General features: G+C 41.5%; 1 protein-coding gene across 2 annotated transcripts in view; it reads left to right on the forward strand.

Annotated features, from left to right (window-relative positions):
* FBXW2 (F-box and WD repeat domain containing 2) overlaps positions 1 to 16,902 on the forward strand; it is a 32,039-nt gene extending 15,137 nt beyond the window's left edge. For both annotated transcript variants that reach the window (XM_060014245.1, XM_060014244.1), the window contains 4 exons: positions 1,195 to 1,328; positions 6,201 to 6,287; positions 6,899 to 7,068; positions 11,977 to 16,902. In XM_060014245.1, the coding sequence (XP_059870228.1) occupies positions 1,195 to 1,328; positions 6,201 to 6,287; positions 6,899 to 7,068; positions 11,977 to 12,265 (680 nt within the window). In that variant the 3' untranslated portion in view covers positions 12,266 to 16,902. The remainder of the gene's footprint in view (positions 1 to 1,194; positions 1,329 to 6,200; positions 6,288 to 6,898; positions 7,069 to 11,976) is intronic.
* Positions 16,903 to 17,771: the final 869 nt, after the last annotated feature.

Raw genomic sequence — 17,771 nt, forward strand, 5'->3', positions numbered from 1 at the left:
TAATTCTTTAATGTAAACCTAGATGTTTTGTGGCAAAAAACCAAGTCCCCCCCCATTTTGTTTGTCATCCTGTACATTTTTCTTCAGTCTTCTCTGCTACCACTTGTTTGTTGTAGAAATTAATATTTTGAAGATATATGATTTAACATGGAACTTATGTATCAAACTGAGTGTAATATTCCACAGTGTCCAGGGTTGTACATTGACTTCCAGGTGATTTTATACCTGGTCGGCTTTGAGAGCCCTGTTCTAAAAAATTTCCTCTTTGCTGTTCCCTGGACATTGCTGTGGCTTTACCTAACTCCATGCCTTTGCTGTTCCCTCTACCTGCAGTATTCTCTTTCTTTTCTTGATAAATTCTACTCATCCTTCAGGGCCCATCTCCAATATCGCCTCTTCCCTGAAGTCCTCCCTGATACCCCTGGGCAGAGTTAGTCATTCTCCTTGGTGTTTCCCTAGCAAGAGGTAAACATTTATTTATCTTTTTTTTTGGACTTCCTCTTCCACCCCTCACTTAGTCTGAGTTCCTTAAAGAAAAGAGCAGTGTCTTCATCTTTGGGTCCCCAGTATTCCTTTAGAGCTTGGCAGGCATTTAAAAAACAAATATTTGAGTACTTGCTATACTCAGGCACTGTTTTAGGTGCTGGGGATAGAGCTCTAAAGAAAATCAGACAGTTTGAGAGAATGGCTCAGTCTGACCTTTAAGATCTTTGTTTTGTTTTTCTCATTACACTGGATTTTTTTGAGTATGGGTATTGTTTTGCAGCTTATACTCTTGACGTTTTATCTTACTGCAGTAAATAGTACAAATATGAGTTGGTCCACTTACGTTCTGTTTTTCCTGCATAGGCTAGATAAGTTACGTGTAGTATCAGGCAGGCAGTCCTGAGAAGAAAAGCCATTATCTACTACACTGGTTTACCTCTCACTCTGAACCTAGTACAAGTATAAGAGATCGTACTATTCCAGGAGCTTTTCATCCTTAGAATTATAAGCTATGATAATAAAAAGAATTTTGAAATGGATATATTTTTTAGCATAAAATTGCTAGCTGAGAAAGCATCATTCCTACAGTAGTTCTGGTTGAGAAATTATACAGTTGGGCAGCTAGGGAGAATAAATGTAATTGAACTCTACTATGAAAGACCCACAGGCAAAGGCGTATTTTAACTTTGTGTGTGTTGTATATACTAGTGTTTAGCGTCGACTACAATGATGAACTGGACATCTTGGTGAGTGGCTCTGCAGACTTCACTGTGAAAGTATGGGCTTTATCTGCTGGGACGTGCCTGAACACACTCACCGGGCACACAGAATGGGTCACCAAGGTAGGAAGACTTACAGAAGAAATGTTGACATCAGTCTTGCTGAGGGTGGGGGAGCTGGGGGTGGGATGGAGGATGGTAGATGCTGCCTCATAAGTGGTAGATGAGTCATAAGATGGGATAGCTACAACCACAAAGCATGATGGTGTATAACAGTGGCCAGCGTGTAAAAGACACTCAGTAAATAGTTTAATGAATGAGTGACTTACGGACATGGAAATATGCCCACAATATATTAGGTGGGTAGAGGGAGCAAATAAAACAGGTTACTTACAAAAAACTATGTAGAGTATGACGACAGTTTCTAAATGTGTTTTTGCACTAAAATGTTGAAGATGATTATTTCCTGTGGAATTGAGTACTTTTTTCCCTTTAGGATAAGCATATTTTTAAATCAGAAAAGTAATTTTCATTTTAAAAAAGAAAATGCTTGCGAGAAGTGGAAGAAAAATGTACAGGCTCTTTAAAAGAACATTGTGCTGGTTTCTAGCCACTTTTATTCAACATATAAGTGGAAGTCCTAGACAGAGCAGAAAAAGAAAAAAAGGGATCCATGTTGGAAAGGAAGAGGTAAAGCTGTCAGTATTTGCAGATGCATGACATTTTGATGACTCCACCAGAAAACTGTTAGAACTTGTAAACTACATGTAAAGTTGCAAGATGTAAAATCTATACACAAAAATCTGTTGCCTTTCTGTACACTAATAATGAACTATCAGAAAAAGAAAGAAAGAAAACAGTCCCATTTACAGTTGCATTAAAAAGAATAAAATACCTGGGAATAAGTTTAACCAGTACATAACAGAAAGACCAGTATATTGAAAACTGCAAGGCAGTAATGAAGGGAATTGAAGTAGACACAAATAAATGGAAAGGTATTTCGTGCTCATGGATTGGAACAATCGGTATTGTTAAAACGTCCATACTACCCAAAGCAATCTGCATATTCAGTGCAATCCCTATCAAAATTCCAATGGCATTTTTCAAGGAAATAAGACAAATAATCCTAAAATTTGTATGGAACCACAAAAAAACTCAAAAAGCCAAAGCAATCTTGAAAAAGCACAAAGCTGAAGGCATCATGCTTTTAAACTATATGACAAAGATACAGTAGTTAAAACTATGGTATTGGCAGAACAGACACATAGATCAATGGAACAGGATAGATAGCCCAGAAATAAACCCACGTATATATGGTCAATTCATTTATGACAAAGGAGCCAAGAATATACAATGGGGAAAGGGCAGTGTCTTCAATAAATGGTGTTGGGAAAACTGAACAGCCACCTACAAAAGAATGAAACTCAACCACTGTCTTACACCATACATAAAAATTAACTCAGAATCGAATAAAGATTTGAACTTCTTAACACCTGAAATCATAAAACTTAAGACTAGAAGAAGAGATCATAAGCATCTTGACATAGGTTTTGGCAATGATTTTTTGAATCTAACACCAAAAGCAACAAAAGCAAAAATAAATAAGTGGGACTACACCATACTAAAAAGCTGCACAGCAAAAGAAACTTAACAAAATTAAGAGGTAACCTACTGAATGGGAGAAAATATTTGAAAATTATATATCAGATCGGGGCTAATATCCAAAATAGATAAATAACTCATACAACTCAATAGCAAAAAACCAAACAGTCTGATTAAAAAATGGGCAGAAGATCTGAGCATTTTTCCAAAGAAGACATATAGATGATAAATGAAAACAACAACTAACAAGTAAATGAAAAGATGTTCAGCATAATTAATCATCAGGGAAATGCAGATCAAAACCACAATGAGGGAGTTCCGTGGTGGTCCAGTGGTTAAGACTCTGCGCTCCCAGTGCAGGGGGTCCAGGTTTGATCCCTGGTCAGGGAACTAGATCCTGCATGCCGCAACTATAAAAAAGATCCCGCATGCTGCAACAAAGATCCCACACGTGGCAATGAAGATCCCACATGCCACAACTAAGACCCAGCACAGGCAACTAACTAAATAAATATTAGGGGGAAAAAACCCACAATGAGATATCACGTCATACTAGTTAGAATGACTATTATCAAAAAGACAAGAAATAACAGGTGTTCGTGAGATTGTGTAGAAAAGGGAACCTTTGTTCACTTTTAGGGGAATGTAAATTGGTGCAGCCACTACGGAAAACAGTTTGGAAGTTCCTCGAAGGATGAAAAATAGAACTTCCACATGATCCAGCAATTCCACTTCTGGGTATTTATCCAAAGAAATTGAAAACACTAACTCAGAAAGATACATGCACCCCCATGTTCATTGCAGCATTATTTACAATAGCCAAGATATGGAAACAACCAAAGTGTCCATAGATGGATGAAGGGGTATATGTATTGAAATATTATTTAGCCGTAAAAAAAGAATGAAATCTTGCCATATGTGACAAATGGATGGACCTCAGGGGCATTATGCTAAGTGAAGTAAGACAATAAAGAGGCAAATACCATACGATCTCTCTTATAGGTGGACTCTACAGGGGAAAAAAAAGCCAAGCTCATAGATACAGAGAACAGATTGGTAGTTGCCAGAGGCCGGGGGTGGGATGTGGGGAGTGGGAGAAATGGGTGGACAGTGTTTTTTGGTTTTTTAGTTTAAATAAATTGTGAAGAAAGAGAAGGAGGAAGGAGGAGAAAATAATGCTTGCAAGAAGTGAACCAAAAATGTACAGGATCTTTAGAAGAATGTTGTGATGTCTTCTAGTTTTCAAAAAAACGATTGCTGTGAGAATCAAAAGCCATGTAAAAAGTGGAAATGCCATGCAGAAACACTTTTCTTGAGTTTATCGTGCTATTCTGTGAGGGGCTAAGGATGCAGGAATGAGCAAAACAGACCCAGGCTTGATGCGAATGTTAGTCTAGTAGGAGGAATAGTTGTTAGTAATTTCACAAGTTCACAAATTGTGTTAAGTGCTGTGGAGGAAAAGTGCAGGGTCTAATTCATTTTGATTCAGGTAAAGCTTTTAGAGAAGGGGCCAAATGTGAAGAATAAATGGGAGGTAACTGTGTAAATGGAGTGTTTCAGAGGGTGCCGTATGTGCACAGGCCCTGGGGTGGGAAAGAGCCTAGAACATTTGATAAGCTGATGCCCTGGAAGGCCAGCGGAGCTGTGCTGTAGTTGGGGGAGGTGTGGGAGAGGGGCCATCATGTACGCTTTACTAGACCTCATTAAGGATTCTGGATTATTGTAAGTATAGTAGAAAGCAAGTGATGAGTTCTGAGCAAGAGTCTGGTGTAATTTCATGTTTTTAAGAAGATAACTGCTGGGCTTCCCTGGTGGCGCAGTGGTTCAGAATCTGCCTGCCAATGCAGGGGACATGGGTTCGAGCCCTGGTCTGGGAAGATCCCACATGCCGCGGAGCAACTAGGCCCATGAGCCACAACTACTGAGCCTGCGCGTCTGGAGCCTGTGCTCCGCAAGAGGCCGCGATAGTGAGAGGCCCGCGCACCGCAATGAAGAGTGGCCCCCGCTTGCCGCAACTAGAGGAAGTCCTCGCACAGAAACGAAGACCCAACACAGCCAAAAATAAATAAATTAATTAATTTAAAAGCAAATTTAAAAAAAAAAGATAACTGCTGAGTGAAAAATGGGTTACAGTGGGGCACAAGTGGATGCAGGGTGGCCAGTTAGGCTTTTGCAGTAGTCTAAGCAAAAGAGACCCACGGCTTGGACTTGGGTGGCAATAAAGAAAGAGAAGGGCATACACGAAGGATGTGTCTTTAAGGTAAAGCCAACTGAACTTACTCATGGGGAGCAAAGAAGAAGAAAGAATCTGATGACTAGTGGCTTTTAGACTGGGTGGGTGATTGTGTGAGAAGACCAGTAATACCACCGAACTGTACACTTAAAAATGGTTAAGATTCTACGTTTTATGTTATGTGTATTTTAGGACAATAAAAACATTGGGGAAAAAAATTCTGTACTGGGTGCATTCAATTTTAAATAGAAAAGTTATATAATACAAGTTGGTGTTATGTTAAAAACAGTGGACTTGGGGCCAGGACACTGACTGAGATGTCTTAGATAAGTTACTCTTCCCTTCAGGGCCTGAGTTTCATCATCTGCTAGATGTTCCTGTGAGTACTAAATGAGATGATGGGACAGAACCCAGCAAGGTGCCTGGCACTCAGTAGCAGGTCTGTCAGTTTCATTTGAATCTGCAACCCAGGCTTCTGAATGAGTGAGCCTGGCCTCCCCTCTCACTTTATGCTTATTTATTCCTAAAATAACCAGAAGCTAGTGTTTACAGATTATCCCACATGCTAATGGAATGTTAGCTTCCATTACATTATTATTTTCTTTGTTTTATTTCATTTTCACTACAATTATTTGAGATAATAGGTGCCCCATCCCCTATTTTAAAGATGAGGAAACTGAGAAATGAAGAGGTTAGATGGTCCTGCCCAAGGTTGCAGAGTCAACATATGACAGATTCTGGTCCCAAGTCGAGTGCCTTTCCCTTTATGATGCACATGCTTATGAAAACAGGTCCTTTGTATCTACTATGTGAATGGACTTTTTTCTTTCCTATCCCTCACATTTTTTATGAAGTCACGTTTTATAATTTTTTTTTTTTTTTTTTACGTTTTATAATTTTTAAAGTCAGTCCTAATGTTTGCTTCCAGACTAAAGCTAAGAGTAAATGCTGCCAACATTAGACACTTTTAGGTCTTGCTAATAATCTAAAGAATCTGGTAATAGTAAAACTCTTAGTAAAGGTTAACTTGTGTTATAGTTAACATAGAGTTATAGATTACTCATAATACCATATCATTTTGAGCTCTTTTTCCTATTTTCATAGGGGTAGGAACAGTACTAAAAGGATCTTTCTGTAACATGGATATTTATTATTTCTAGGTGGTCTTGCAAAAGTGCAAAGTCAAGTCTCTCTTGCACAGCCCTGGAGACTACATCCTCTTAAGTGCAGACAAATATGAGATCAAGGTGAGGTTTTTTTCCCTCCATTACTTTGCCTTATGAAAGAGTGTGGCACGGGGGGAATATTTCAAGGGAGGAAGGAATGTCTTTAAGCCCTCTTAAACACACTGGAAAGAGAATTGTTCATTTTCCTGTGTTCTAGGCAGTTTCTAACTCTGATTTGTAAATGAAGGGGGAAGAAATCCACAGAAATTTATCTTCGATGCGTTCTTACCTTTTCTTAAGACATATATCTCCTGCTCTCTTCAGTTCTTAGATCTAAAGTACGAAAACATAAACATTTCCTTGTGTCATAATAATAGCAATTTGCAAAAAAGTTTACAGAGCACTCTTACATGTGTTTTTATTGCATCTTTTAAACTGTTCCATATGGTAGGCACTAACCATCTTCACTGCAGGAACTAAGGTTCAAAGAGGTTAAATATTTTACCCAAGATTACGCAACACATATGTGCCAAATCAGAATTTGAACCCATGCTTCAGCTGTAAAACCTGTGGTCTCTCCAGTTTACTTCACTTTGTATTTGACGTCAGCAAACACAGGCCACATTGTTTAAGGACAAGCTTTTCTATGGTGATGTGATCTCTCATCTTTGCTAATTTTCTCTTATCTGTAGATTTGGCCAATTGGGAGAGAAATTAACTGTAAGTGCTTAAAGACGTTGTCTGTCTCTGAGGATAGAAGTATCTGCCTGCAGCCAAGACTTCATTTTGATGGCAAATACATTGTCTGTAGTTCGGCACTGGGTCTCTACCAGTGGGACTTTGCCAGTTATGATATTCTCAGGTAATATTCCCTTGGACCTTTACCTTTAACAGTCTGTTGCAGTTTAATAATAAAGGCAAGGGCTTCCCTGGTAGCGCAGTGGTTGCGAGTCCGCCTGCCGATGCAGGGGACTCGGGTTCGTGCCCCGGTCCGGGAAGATCCCACATGCCGCGGAGCGGCTGGGCCTGTGAGCCATGGCCGCTGAGCCTGTGCGTCCGGAGCCTGTGCTCCGCAACAGGAGAGGCCACAACAGTGAGAGGCCCTCGTACCGCAAAAAAAAAAAAATAATAATAATAATAAAGGCAAGACTAAATATTTCCATAAACCAGTTAGTAACTTGCTTTGGGGAAATGTTTAGTCCATCAGTTGTGTGCTGAAAATCTCACACATAAAAATGTTTTAAAGGCAGTAATTAAATTAGAGTTATATGTTAGAATGTAAAGGGTCTAGATTCTAAGTCGTCTTGCTTTGAGTTACTTCCACTTTAAGAATTTCTGAATTCCCCTTCCAGCTTCTCTGGAAAATGAAGAGTTTGGATGAAAAGATCTTTCAGATCTCTTCTAGTTCTAATATTTTAAGTTCTACTTCCTGGTCAGTTGAAATTCTGTGTTGAGGGATTGAGTGGCTTTCTGCTGACTAGCAGAAAGACAGAGAAACTTGGAGAAAGTTACAACCTGCAAAGTTTCTCTCCAAAGAAAGAAATAGAGGTCTGTAGACAAATAATTTTGTGATTCACTGTATATCATAGACCACTCTTGGAGACTGGCAGTATCTGTTAGCATATTGGAGGCTGATGGAAGCCAGTGACATATGGTGATTAAGAGAACCTACTTTGGTGATAAATAAACCTTGGTTTAAGACCTAGTTCTCTTTCTTATGAGCTGTGTGATTTTATGTAAGTTTCTTAACCTTTCTGTGTGTGAATTGTCTCACCTGTAAAGTAAAGTTTAAATGAAATGCCTGTAATGAGGACCTAGCAGACGACCTGACAGGTTTTTATTACTAATAGGTGTGAGAAGTCGTACATAAAGAAACCTGTTTTAATTTCTTTAACCTACTGTACTTCACATGTATTGTGCATAGAGCCCTGGTTTTGAGGAGCACATGTTAACAGCTCACAGAATTAGTGTTCCATAGCATGCTTCAGGAAGTGCTGGCCTGGGGACAGAAACTGAACATTTTCTTCATTGTTTTTATGCATGACTGTTTGAGGTCAACTTGTATGGAATCTGATCCCGCTAGCCCGCAGGACTTTGGTGGGCCCAGTCTCTCTGGTTGTAAAGTTACAACCTCATTTATGTCTTCCTGGAGTTAGACCTACATTTCTAACCAGTTAGATTTCCAAGCTGTCAGAATAATTTCTAGAAATGATTGATAATTACATTTTGACAAAGAAAGACTGGAACAGATACCAGAAAACATTAGTCCAACCTCTTCATTTTATAGATGGGGAAACTGAAGCTGAGAGAGGATAAGGGCCTTGCCCAATATCCCACAGCTCACCCTAGTCCAGCATCCATCCATCCATCCATCTGTGGTTGGATCATCGGGCAGGCATATGCTTAAGGAACCAGCAAGCCAGAGAGAAGGAACTTTTGAAAGAACTTGATTCTTTGCAAAGTAAGAAATTGAAGTACATTTGGCCATGGGTTCCGCACCCACAGATTCAACCAACTGAGGATCAAAAATATATATTAAAAAAAAAGAAGTCCAGAAAGTTCCAAAAAGCAAAACTTGAATTTGCCATGCACCAGCAACTATTTACATAGCATTTGCATTGTATTAGATGTAAGTAATCTAGAGATGGTTTGAAGTATACAGGAGGATGTGTGTAGGTTATATGCAGATACTGCACCGTTTTATACAAAGGACTTGAGCGTCCATGCATTTTGTTATCCAGGGGGGTCCTGGAACCAGTTCCCCACAGATATGACCTTAGTCACCGTGGGAAAATCAGATCTTTGATAGTTTAATATTGTTTTTGCTTTGAATTAAAATTTGGGAGAGAGGGGTGAAGAGGCAAGGTGGAATAGAGGTATTATAATCTGATTAATGCTTAGAGTTTGAGAGTCTCTAAAGGTTTAATTTGATCCTATATTCTCGTGCTTCTTACTCAGAATGGCATATAGAGTCCAGAGTCCCAGATGAAAGTTCTGTTAATTTTTGATGTTTCAATATACTAGCTGTAACCAATAAATCTGCAAGATTGTTTGCTGCTAGCAAGTACTAAGTTCAGATTTTTTTATTTTTTGAAAAGGGGCTATTTTATCTCTTGCTTTTTCCCCTCAAACATGAACATAACAGCCTCTTTTTGAAATCTTGTACAAATCCTGTGGCCTCAGTTGCCAGGACCAGGTTGCATTCTGTAAGCTTTGATGCTAATTGAAAAGAAAGCACAAATAGTAGCATGTTGCTCCATAAAGCTAAGCTATGGTGCAATCCCTTGAGCTAGGTTATCTCAGTACAGCAGGTGGGGTTTTGTAGGTTTAAGGGCCCAGAGTGCACTGCAGGGATGTCTGTTTACAGTTCTAAAGTAATCAAAGTAGACAGGCTGTGAGCCCGTCAGGACCTGTGTTTTGTCCTGCAGCACATTTGTGCTGGGGTCTTTGGAGTCAGCTCAACTTCCTCAGGCTTAAGTCCTGTCCCCTAGCCACTCTTGTTTTCCAAGTTTCTGGTCATTTTCTGCTTGTGTTGATGATGTGGGACTTACTAGACTTTCCTGCTGCTTCCCCCAGTTTCCTTTGGCTCTCTCTTGTAGGAATTTGTATTTTCCCATGCTTACTGCACCACTTCTCTAGTCATTAGCAGATAATTATTTATTTAACCTGTATGTTAGGCACTGTGATGTACACTGGGAACCAGCAGAGACACTTACCAAATTGTGGAAATGACTACCCAGGGAAGGCTGACTAAATTAAACAGCTGACTACATTCAGGTGTTTTCATGGTTGGGATAAGAGCAACAGGGTTCAGGGTACTTTGAGACCCTGCCTAGTTTGAGGAGTAAAGGAAAGCTTCTTTGAGGAGGAGATTGGGGCCGAGCTGTAAAGGATGAGTAGACGCATTTCACTAAGCGCCAGGGGCGAGAGTGCAGCGAGGAGCATTGTAGACGCGAGGGCAGAGTCTGCTGAAAGGCCCCGAGACGCCAGAGCCTGGTGCCTTTGAGTGACTGAAAGAAGGCCAGAGTGGCAGATGTGAGTGCAGTAGAGAGCCATTGAAGGGTTTAAAAGTTTAAAATATGATAGGATTAGATTTTAGTGTGAGGTTAACTGACTGGAAGGGGCCAAGGGCAGACGTGGGGGCACCCATTGAAAACTCTTGGTAGCAGTGCAGGCAAAGGTGATGTCCTGGGTCAGAGTTGGGGCAGTTCAGGTAGTAGTGAATAAATTAAAGGAAAGTTTAGGAGGTAAAATCCGTAGATCTTGGTGATTGGATTTGTGGTTTGAGATTTGCATGGTTGCCATGTTTCCTAGCTTGAGCAGCTGGGTGAATGAGCAAGCAAGGAAATGAAGAAGAGAAGCAGGTTAAGAAGGTTGTTTTGGACTGTCTGAGTGTGAGGAGCAGGTCTTACTCTTCACTGCTAAATCCCCTCCCTTCCTGATACCAGACTAAAATCTGCTCCTTTGTAACGGTCTTTCCCTTTGACCTTCGTTCTCTCTGCTGGAGCGCCTGATGCCTGGCCTCTCACGCATCCTTCACTATTGAAAGGCGATGATCATGTATAGCTTCCCTGTCCCTGCCACTTTGCTTTCTCCCCGCCTCAAGCTCATATTCTTCAGCTGTTCCTTGCTTGTCCTGGTCACCAGGCCCTGTCCCTTCTGATTGACCTCTTGGACATACACTAGTTGGTAGTGTCCTTGTTAAGATGTAGGATAAACTGGAGTCTCACCTAGGCTAAATATATTGCCACAGCAGAATTTGTATAGCCCTTGTCTTATAGCTCTTTTCCTAGTGCCTCCAAAGAGGACAGCAACTTTTCGCCTTACTAAATGTGCAGATAAGAGAGACGGAGGGTTTCGTTTCGTTTTGTTTTTTTTCATTTGTGTTCCTGTTTGGCAAGGTCCCTCCCACTTTCTGCCTTTGTCGTCGATGTTTTAGGAACTGCCAACCTGAGAAGGTTAAGGCTGTCCTCCCAACTCTCACAGTTTTCTCTAACTTATTATCAATCTATTAATAAATGTTTCTGAATTATTTGGGGGAACTTTATATATTCAGCCTCTGCTGTTCTTAGAGAGGAACCTGTGTTTGCTACGTGCCGAATAGAGAAGCACTGAGTCTGAGTCACTTGGTTTTTAGTCTTTGTTCTGGGCTGGGGGAGGTTCCCCTAGGCCAGTACCATCGGCCCTCCATATCCGTGTGCTCTGCATCCATGGATGTGGAGGGCCAGCTGTACTACGCCATTTATGTAAGGGACTGGAGCATCCTCGGATTTGGGTATCTGAGGGCGTCCAGGAACCAATCCCTTTGGATAACAAAGGATGACTGTATAGTAGTTTTTACCTAGTGGTAAGAGTTGAGTGTTACCCTCTCGTTCTGACTGGTAACTAACTAGTTGTGAATCCTTAGCCAAATTATTTACCCTGGCTGTACTTCAGTTTTCACATCTTAAAAGTGAGAGTATTAAACGATAATCTGTAAGATCCTTTCCAGCTTAGATGGGCATTTTGTGCTTTTATAAATATTCATCTCCTTATATGCCTATGTTATATTCCCTTATCATTATGAAGGGCTCTTCTCCCCGGCCTTTTTTCTAAAGGAGGGTGAGCTTTTTATCCTCATATTTTCCTTTTTATAAAAATGTTTCATTTAACTCTAAATTTGCTGCTTGAATTTTGCATTGGTTTTAAATTTCTCCAGAAAAGATTACAGTAGCATAAACAGAAGCACAGGTGCCTTCTGGTTCATGTTTATTAACTCTCATCCTTGTAGGGTCATCAAGACTCCTGAGATAGCAAACTTGGCCTTGCTTGGCTTTGGAGATATCTTTGCCCTGCTGTTTGACAACCGCTACCTGTATATCATGGACTTGCGGACAGAGAGCCTGATTAGCCGCTGGCCTCTCCCAGAGTATAGGAAATCCAAGAGAGGCTCCAGCTTCCTAGCAGGCGAAGCGTCCTGGCTGAATGGACTGGATGGGCACAATGACACGGGCTTGGTCTTTGCCACCAGCATGCCTGACCACAGTATTCACCTGGTGTTGTGGAAGGAGCACGGCTGATGCCGCGAGCTGCGCCGCTGACTGACTTCAGGCGCCGGGGCTGCGGGTTTTGAGTGCAACCTCTGTGGCAGCCGACTGCATGAACCAAAGTTCTCACCTAATGGTATCATCACGCAGTGCACAATCATTTATCTCTGTTTGCCAGGGGACCAGGGCTCGGGGTCGGGGAGGGCTCATTTCGTTGACATACACCGCAGCATGCTGATGGGGTGCACCGTTGACTTCATTCGTACTTAGTTATGTTGGTCAGTATAAGAGGCTGCATTTGGGGTTCATCTTTCTTGAATATTGGTTTTAAGTAAAGATATTTAAATGGCTCATTAATCTGCTAATTGGTTGCCTATAAAAACACATTCAGTCTATTATTAAAGCTTTTTACCATTGCCTTTTTCTCTTTTGAAGTTGAAGCAAAGGTGCTATGATGTTGTTACAGCAACTTTTCTCACATGGGGCTTAGCTTTTCTAACAACCCGTGTTATAAAGACCACCAGGTTCTGTGACATGCATACTCTCCACCAAATACCAGTTCTAAAGAAAAGTCGTCTTCCAGTGCAAATCCAGCTCTATAAATTGATGGTTTGTAACACATTCTAAACCCTAGTTCTTGACGGAGTGAAGGTGGGCCATGTCTATGTGAGGAAGTTATGTAGTTTTTGTTTCTAGGTGGAGCAAGCTGGTCCTTGGTCCCCCACGGCCTAGGTCACTGCACAGAGGGTGACATGGTACAGTAGAAAGAGCACTGAGCTGGCAGATTGAAGACTGGCTCTGTTACCTAGGAACCCTGCACCCCAGGCATATACTTCTCTGGTCCCCATTTTCCCTGTCTGTATAGCTAGTTGTCAGGCTGTCACTTGGTTTCTAAGACTCCTTCTGGTCCTGTGTCTGCTGAGGTGTGCAAAAGTTGATATTTCAGTTTTGTCTGATTGCTGATTCATTGCTTCTTTAGGTTTGGAGATAATATATAAATGAAATCACTGATAGAAGGTTGTCACGTATAAGGAAATCCAAACGTACAAAAAAGAATGGATAAGAGGGAATGTAGAAAATGTTACATGTTCCACTTTAAAAATGTAAGTGATTGGTAGAAGAAATGCTGAGAGCAGCTGTGGTCCTCTAGAGAGGCAGTGTGCCATATTAGAAAGAAAGATCCCTGACCCTGACTTTCGTCCTCCTTTGCCTCTAACTTGATGTGTAGCCTCAGGCAGGTTAACTTTCTGTTGGAAATGAAGGAATTGCCCTAGATTAAGGTTCGCAAAGCCACACGCCCAGGGAAACCAGGCAGATAAACATAAGTGAGTGCAGCATGCTGTGTAGGGTGGGGCTGCACCAGGGGAAGCTTATCCGGCAGGGCAGTTATGCAGCCCTAAGTGTTAGGCAGAAACAGGTCCAGTGTTTGGCAGGTCTTCTGATTTTTCAGAAGGAGGTAGAACTCCAGAATTGTATTTGTAATTCCCTAATTTTAAAAATGTTGACAGCGATTTGAAGATCATTCAAGGTGTAGTGGGCTAAACAAAGCATGTCTGCGGGCTGCCGGTTTGTATTCTCCACCCTCTCATTCCTGTAAATTAGATAATGCTGTGATTCCGCAGTGGAACTGTTTTAAAGTAACTGTCACAAACACTAGGGAGAAAGTCGAGGGAGCAAGTAGTAGGAAGAATTCAGCTCTTCCCCGTTGTGTTACAGGGGAGTGAGGGGGGCATTTCATTCACAGACCGACAGGAAACTAGTTTGAAGATGAACTTAATGGGAACCTGAGTGAGAGCCTTTGCCTGGGAATATGAGGTATTCATTCATCTTCTTAACTCTGATACAAAGCACATCTGTTTTTCAGGTAGGAAAAGGGTTGCTGGCAGAGCTGAGAATGATTCAGAGTACAGTGGGGACACAGCTCTCCCAGAATCCTATCAGCCTAGAGCCTGACAGTGGACTTCTGAATGCTGCAAAGTTAGGGTTTCAGAGAATTTTGATGGTTGGTTTCAAGGACGGGTTTAGTTAATATCCATGTTGAGGCTCTGAGGGAATTATGTAAAAGAACAATTACCTTTCTCCATCCCCCAAATCCGTTTCACATTGAGTTCTGTGTGTGAGCTCTGCTCGGTCCTTCAAGAAGTGGAACCAGATTAGAAGCTGGAATCTATTTTGCAGGAACCTCAGGAGGCTTTGGGCCATGATAAGGGTAAACAACTTAACTCCTTTTCATCCAGCCAGAACAAAAAAACTGAGATTACTAATCTAATGACCATCCCTATTCCCACCTCACCATCAGATACATCCAGTAGCTTCAGAGACCAAGCGATTATAACTATAGTCCTTTGTGGAAAAATGTTTTGAAAGTGACAAACCTGAAACCTGTATGGCATGTCCCATTTAAGTTCTCAGAGGTGAATACCAAAGTTACCATCAAGGTAGTACAGCTGATTTTGACAGCAGTGCTTAGGGTCCTAACTTTGATCCTCCTCACAGAGGTCACCTGAGCATTTTATTTAATTGCTTTATGGATGCTAGCTTTATTCATAGTATTGTCAGCTTTTATACAAATGGAAAACTTAACTTATCCTTTAAAAAGAAATAAAGCAAGGTGGGGAGTCAGTGAGAACAGTGGGTAGGGGATAACTCAGTCTCCCTTCATGGAGTCAGGGGCCCCTCTGCCCTACACACTGACTTCTGCTTCCTTAGCTCAGAGGCAAGGGATTTGCCTTTGCCTCTTCTTTTGTGAATATTCTCATTTCTGAAAAATTCTTAATCATAAGCAGATAGACTCCATCTTTCTTTATGAGTGTTGGATTTCTTGAGTGGCCCTGCTGTGGTAGAAGGTGGGCTTCTTTCCTCTCCGGTTGGTGTAGGGAACCATAACAACTTCAGGCTCCGGGGGAGGACGGGGTCCAGGAGAGCTGAGTGAGTGTGGTTTTAGCAGACTTTGTTCCCATTCCAAAGGAAGCTAGTTTCCTCCAACCAGCCCCATTATTTGAAGTAATAAGTGTTGTCAAACCTGACCTGTTAGACCTATCAGAGAAGTAGGAAGAAAGACTTCCTCCAGGATAGGGGCTAGACTTTGAAGACGTTCCACAGGAAGTACATGTGTTTGAATAGCTTTTAAATGGAAGATGGGGAATATTGCTATTTTAAGCTGTGTACTTCATTTTTCATAGTTTAAAATTAATCTGTGCTGGCCACTAAAAATGCTCAGTAAAATGTGAATGAGGGTTATGTAATCATTCTAGTATTTGCTCTCAGGAGAATGATTACTGCTCTGCATTTGTAAATCTTAGGGAGAAAAGAAATACTTCTGGAAACAGTATTACATTAGACATGAAGAATTTGTTTCTGTTAGGTGAGGCGTTTCAACCAAACAGAAGTAGCTAAGGAGAGTAGAGCCTGGCTTTATGCGTTGCTTTGGCCAAACCCAGCCAACTCCTTGAAGCCGTGACTGTTGCCCTGGCTTCTTGGGAGCCTAGAGGTGAATCTTCCCATCGTCCCTCTTCTAGTTCTCCGTACCTCCTCCTTGTCTGGGCCTCTACTGGGCCTTGGTGTCTGAACCACTTGCCATCCTCTGTAGGGAAGTGTGTAGTCAGATTGCTGCCCTAGGATGCAGCCTGGGCCAGGGCACACTGTGCCCTTTGCCTTTAGGGCCATAGAGTTGTCAGTATAGGGGAGAGGCACCTTAGGTCTGTCCCCTTGACACAGCCTTCCTACCTGGTTATGCTGGTGCTTGCCAAGATACTTAAGACAACCAAGACACTCGAGAATTCTGCAGTCCCCAGATAGGATGTCTGATGGAGAGAACAGGTTAGCATTCTTGACAGAAATGCCTACCAGCCATCTTTGGCAGTGTTCTGATCCGTAGCTCCCTGTACTTACTCTAGGAAAGTGAATTTCTTTCAGGATAAATCCTCACGTGGATTACTGGATAGTCTTTGTATCACTCCCTTCAGCCTAATTAGGCTGAATGATCATGCTCAGTGCAGAAAGGTGTTTTGCTGTCAAGTTGTTTCAATGCGTTTCCGATCTCCCCCAGAATGGTATAGTTGCTTAAAGCTAGTACTACCGTCTTGACCAGTGTAAACATACTTAATTATTGCAGCTTAAAGAATCCAGCTACTTCTACTCTTCATGAATATGCTCAAATAAAAATGTGTTTTTCTATATTTAAACCTGGCAAATTATGAATTCAGATGATAAAAGCTCACAATTGTTTGGTGTCCATATACTCACATTGTGAACATATTTCACTCATTTAGACTTGGTACTCTTGATGAGAATGCTCAGGTTGAAAAAGGCTGGCCTCACCAATCCAACGGCTGTGGCAACATGGAACTTATGTTTCACTTACTTGATGTATGTTGTGATCTAGGGGGAATGAAGTGAAGTTTATATTTGAACTGTCTGTGGGGTGGGTGGGCGGGGGAGAAGGGATTGCTTAAGCAAATAGTGGAGTGATTGTGGAACAAGATGTCTCTATAAGACGAGAAGTTATTTTCATGCATCATAGAAGCATTCTTCTACCTGTGAGTGATTGTGCTAACTGTAAATCATTTATATCTATACATTAAAGCAGGTTCCCTTGATTAGGCAACATTTGGTTAGCCAAGCCCAAGTTATTGTTTGTACTTGAAAGAAATAAAGCTGCATTTCCTTAAAAATTACATTCTGTAGTTAAGACTATTTTCTTGCTTTTTTCCCCCAACTAATTCCAAGGAAACTTTTCAAAAGTGAGTGTTTTAGAATGCATCTTTAGAAATGAACTGCCCCTCGAGTGATCTAAAGTGACTCTGTTCTTCTACTGTTTCTGCATGTTCTAGAATGTAAGTCTAACAATGTAACAATTTCTGAATGAGATCCAAGAGGGAAAACAATAAATTTAAAAGTAAAATGCAAGGAAGGATTTTGGTGACCCTCATGAATAGATGCAGATGGAGGGAAAGTACGTTTATGCAGGGTGGAGACCTTGGGATCAGCTTCCTCTCTTTTGCCCTCCTCTGTTGAGCACATCCCCAAGTTGGTTCATTCTTTCTTCTTAATTTAAACTTGTAGGACTCCTTGTCATCAAACATGGTCCTGTACTTTTGATCCCCAGCAGCACCATGACAGGGCAGATTGTCCTTCCTGTTTTACAGGTGAGAAGTTGAGGCTTGTGCGGAGCAACTAAGCCCGCGAGCCACAACTACTGAAGCCTGGGCACCTAGAGCCCGTGCTTCATGACAAGAGAAGCCACCGCAGTGAGAAGCCCATGCACCACAACTAGAGAAAGCCCACGCGTAGCAACGAAGACCCAATGCAGCCAAAAATATAAATAAATAGGTAGATAAATTTATTTTAAAAATAAAAGGAGTTGAGGCTTGAAAGAGTGGCTCATTGCTTAGAGGAGTAGTAAGTAGCGAGGATGAGGCTGGGGCCCTGATGTTTAGCCTCTGCAGACCTGGATTTTTCCTGCCTTTCCTTGTTTCCCTTCCCATTTTCTCTACTTCAGTCTCTTCAATCCAGACCTGGCCCGCTGCCATCTGCCTTC

This window comes from Delphinus delphis, chromosome 6, assembly GCF_949987515.2.
Source record: "Delphinus delphis chromosome 6, mDelDel1.2, whole genome shotgun sequence".
Lineage (NCBI taxonomy): Eukaryota > Metazoa > Chordata > Mammalia > Artiodactyla > Delphinidae > Delphinus > Delphinus delphis.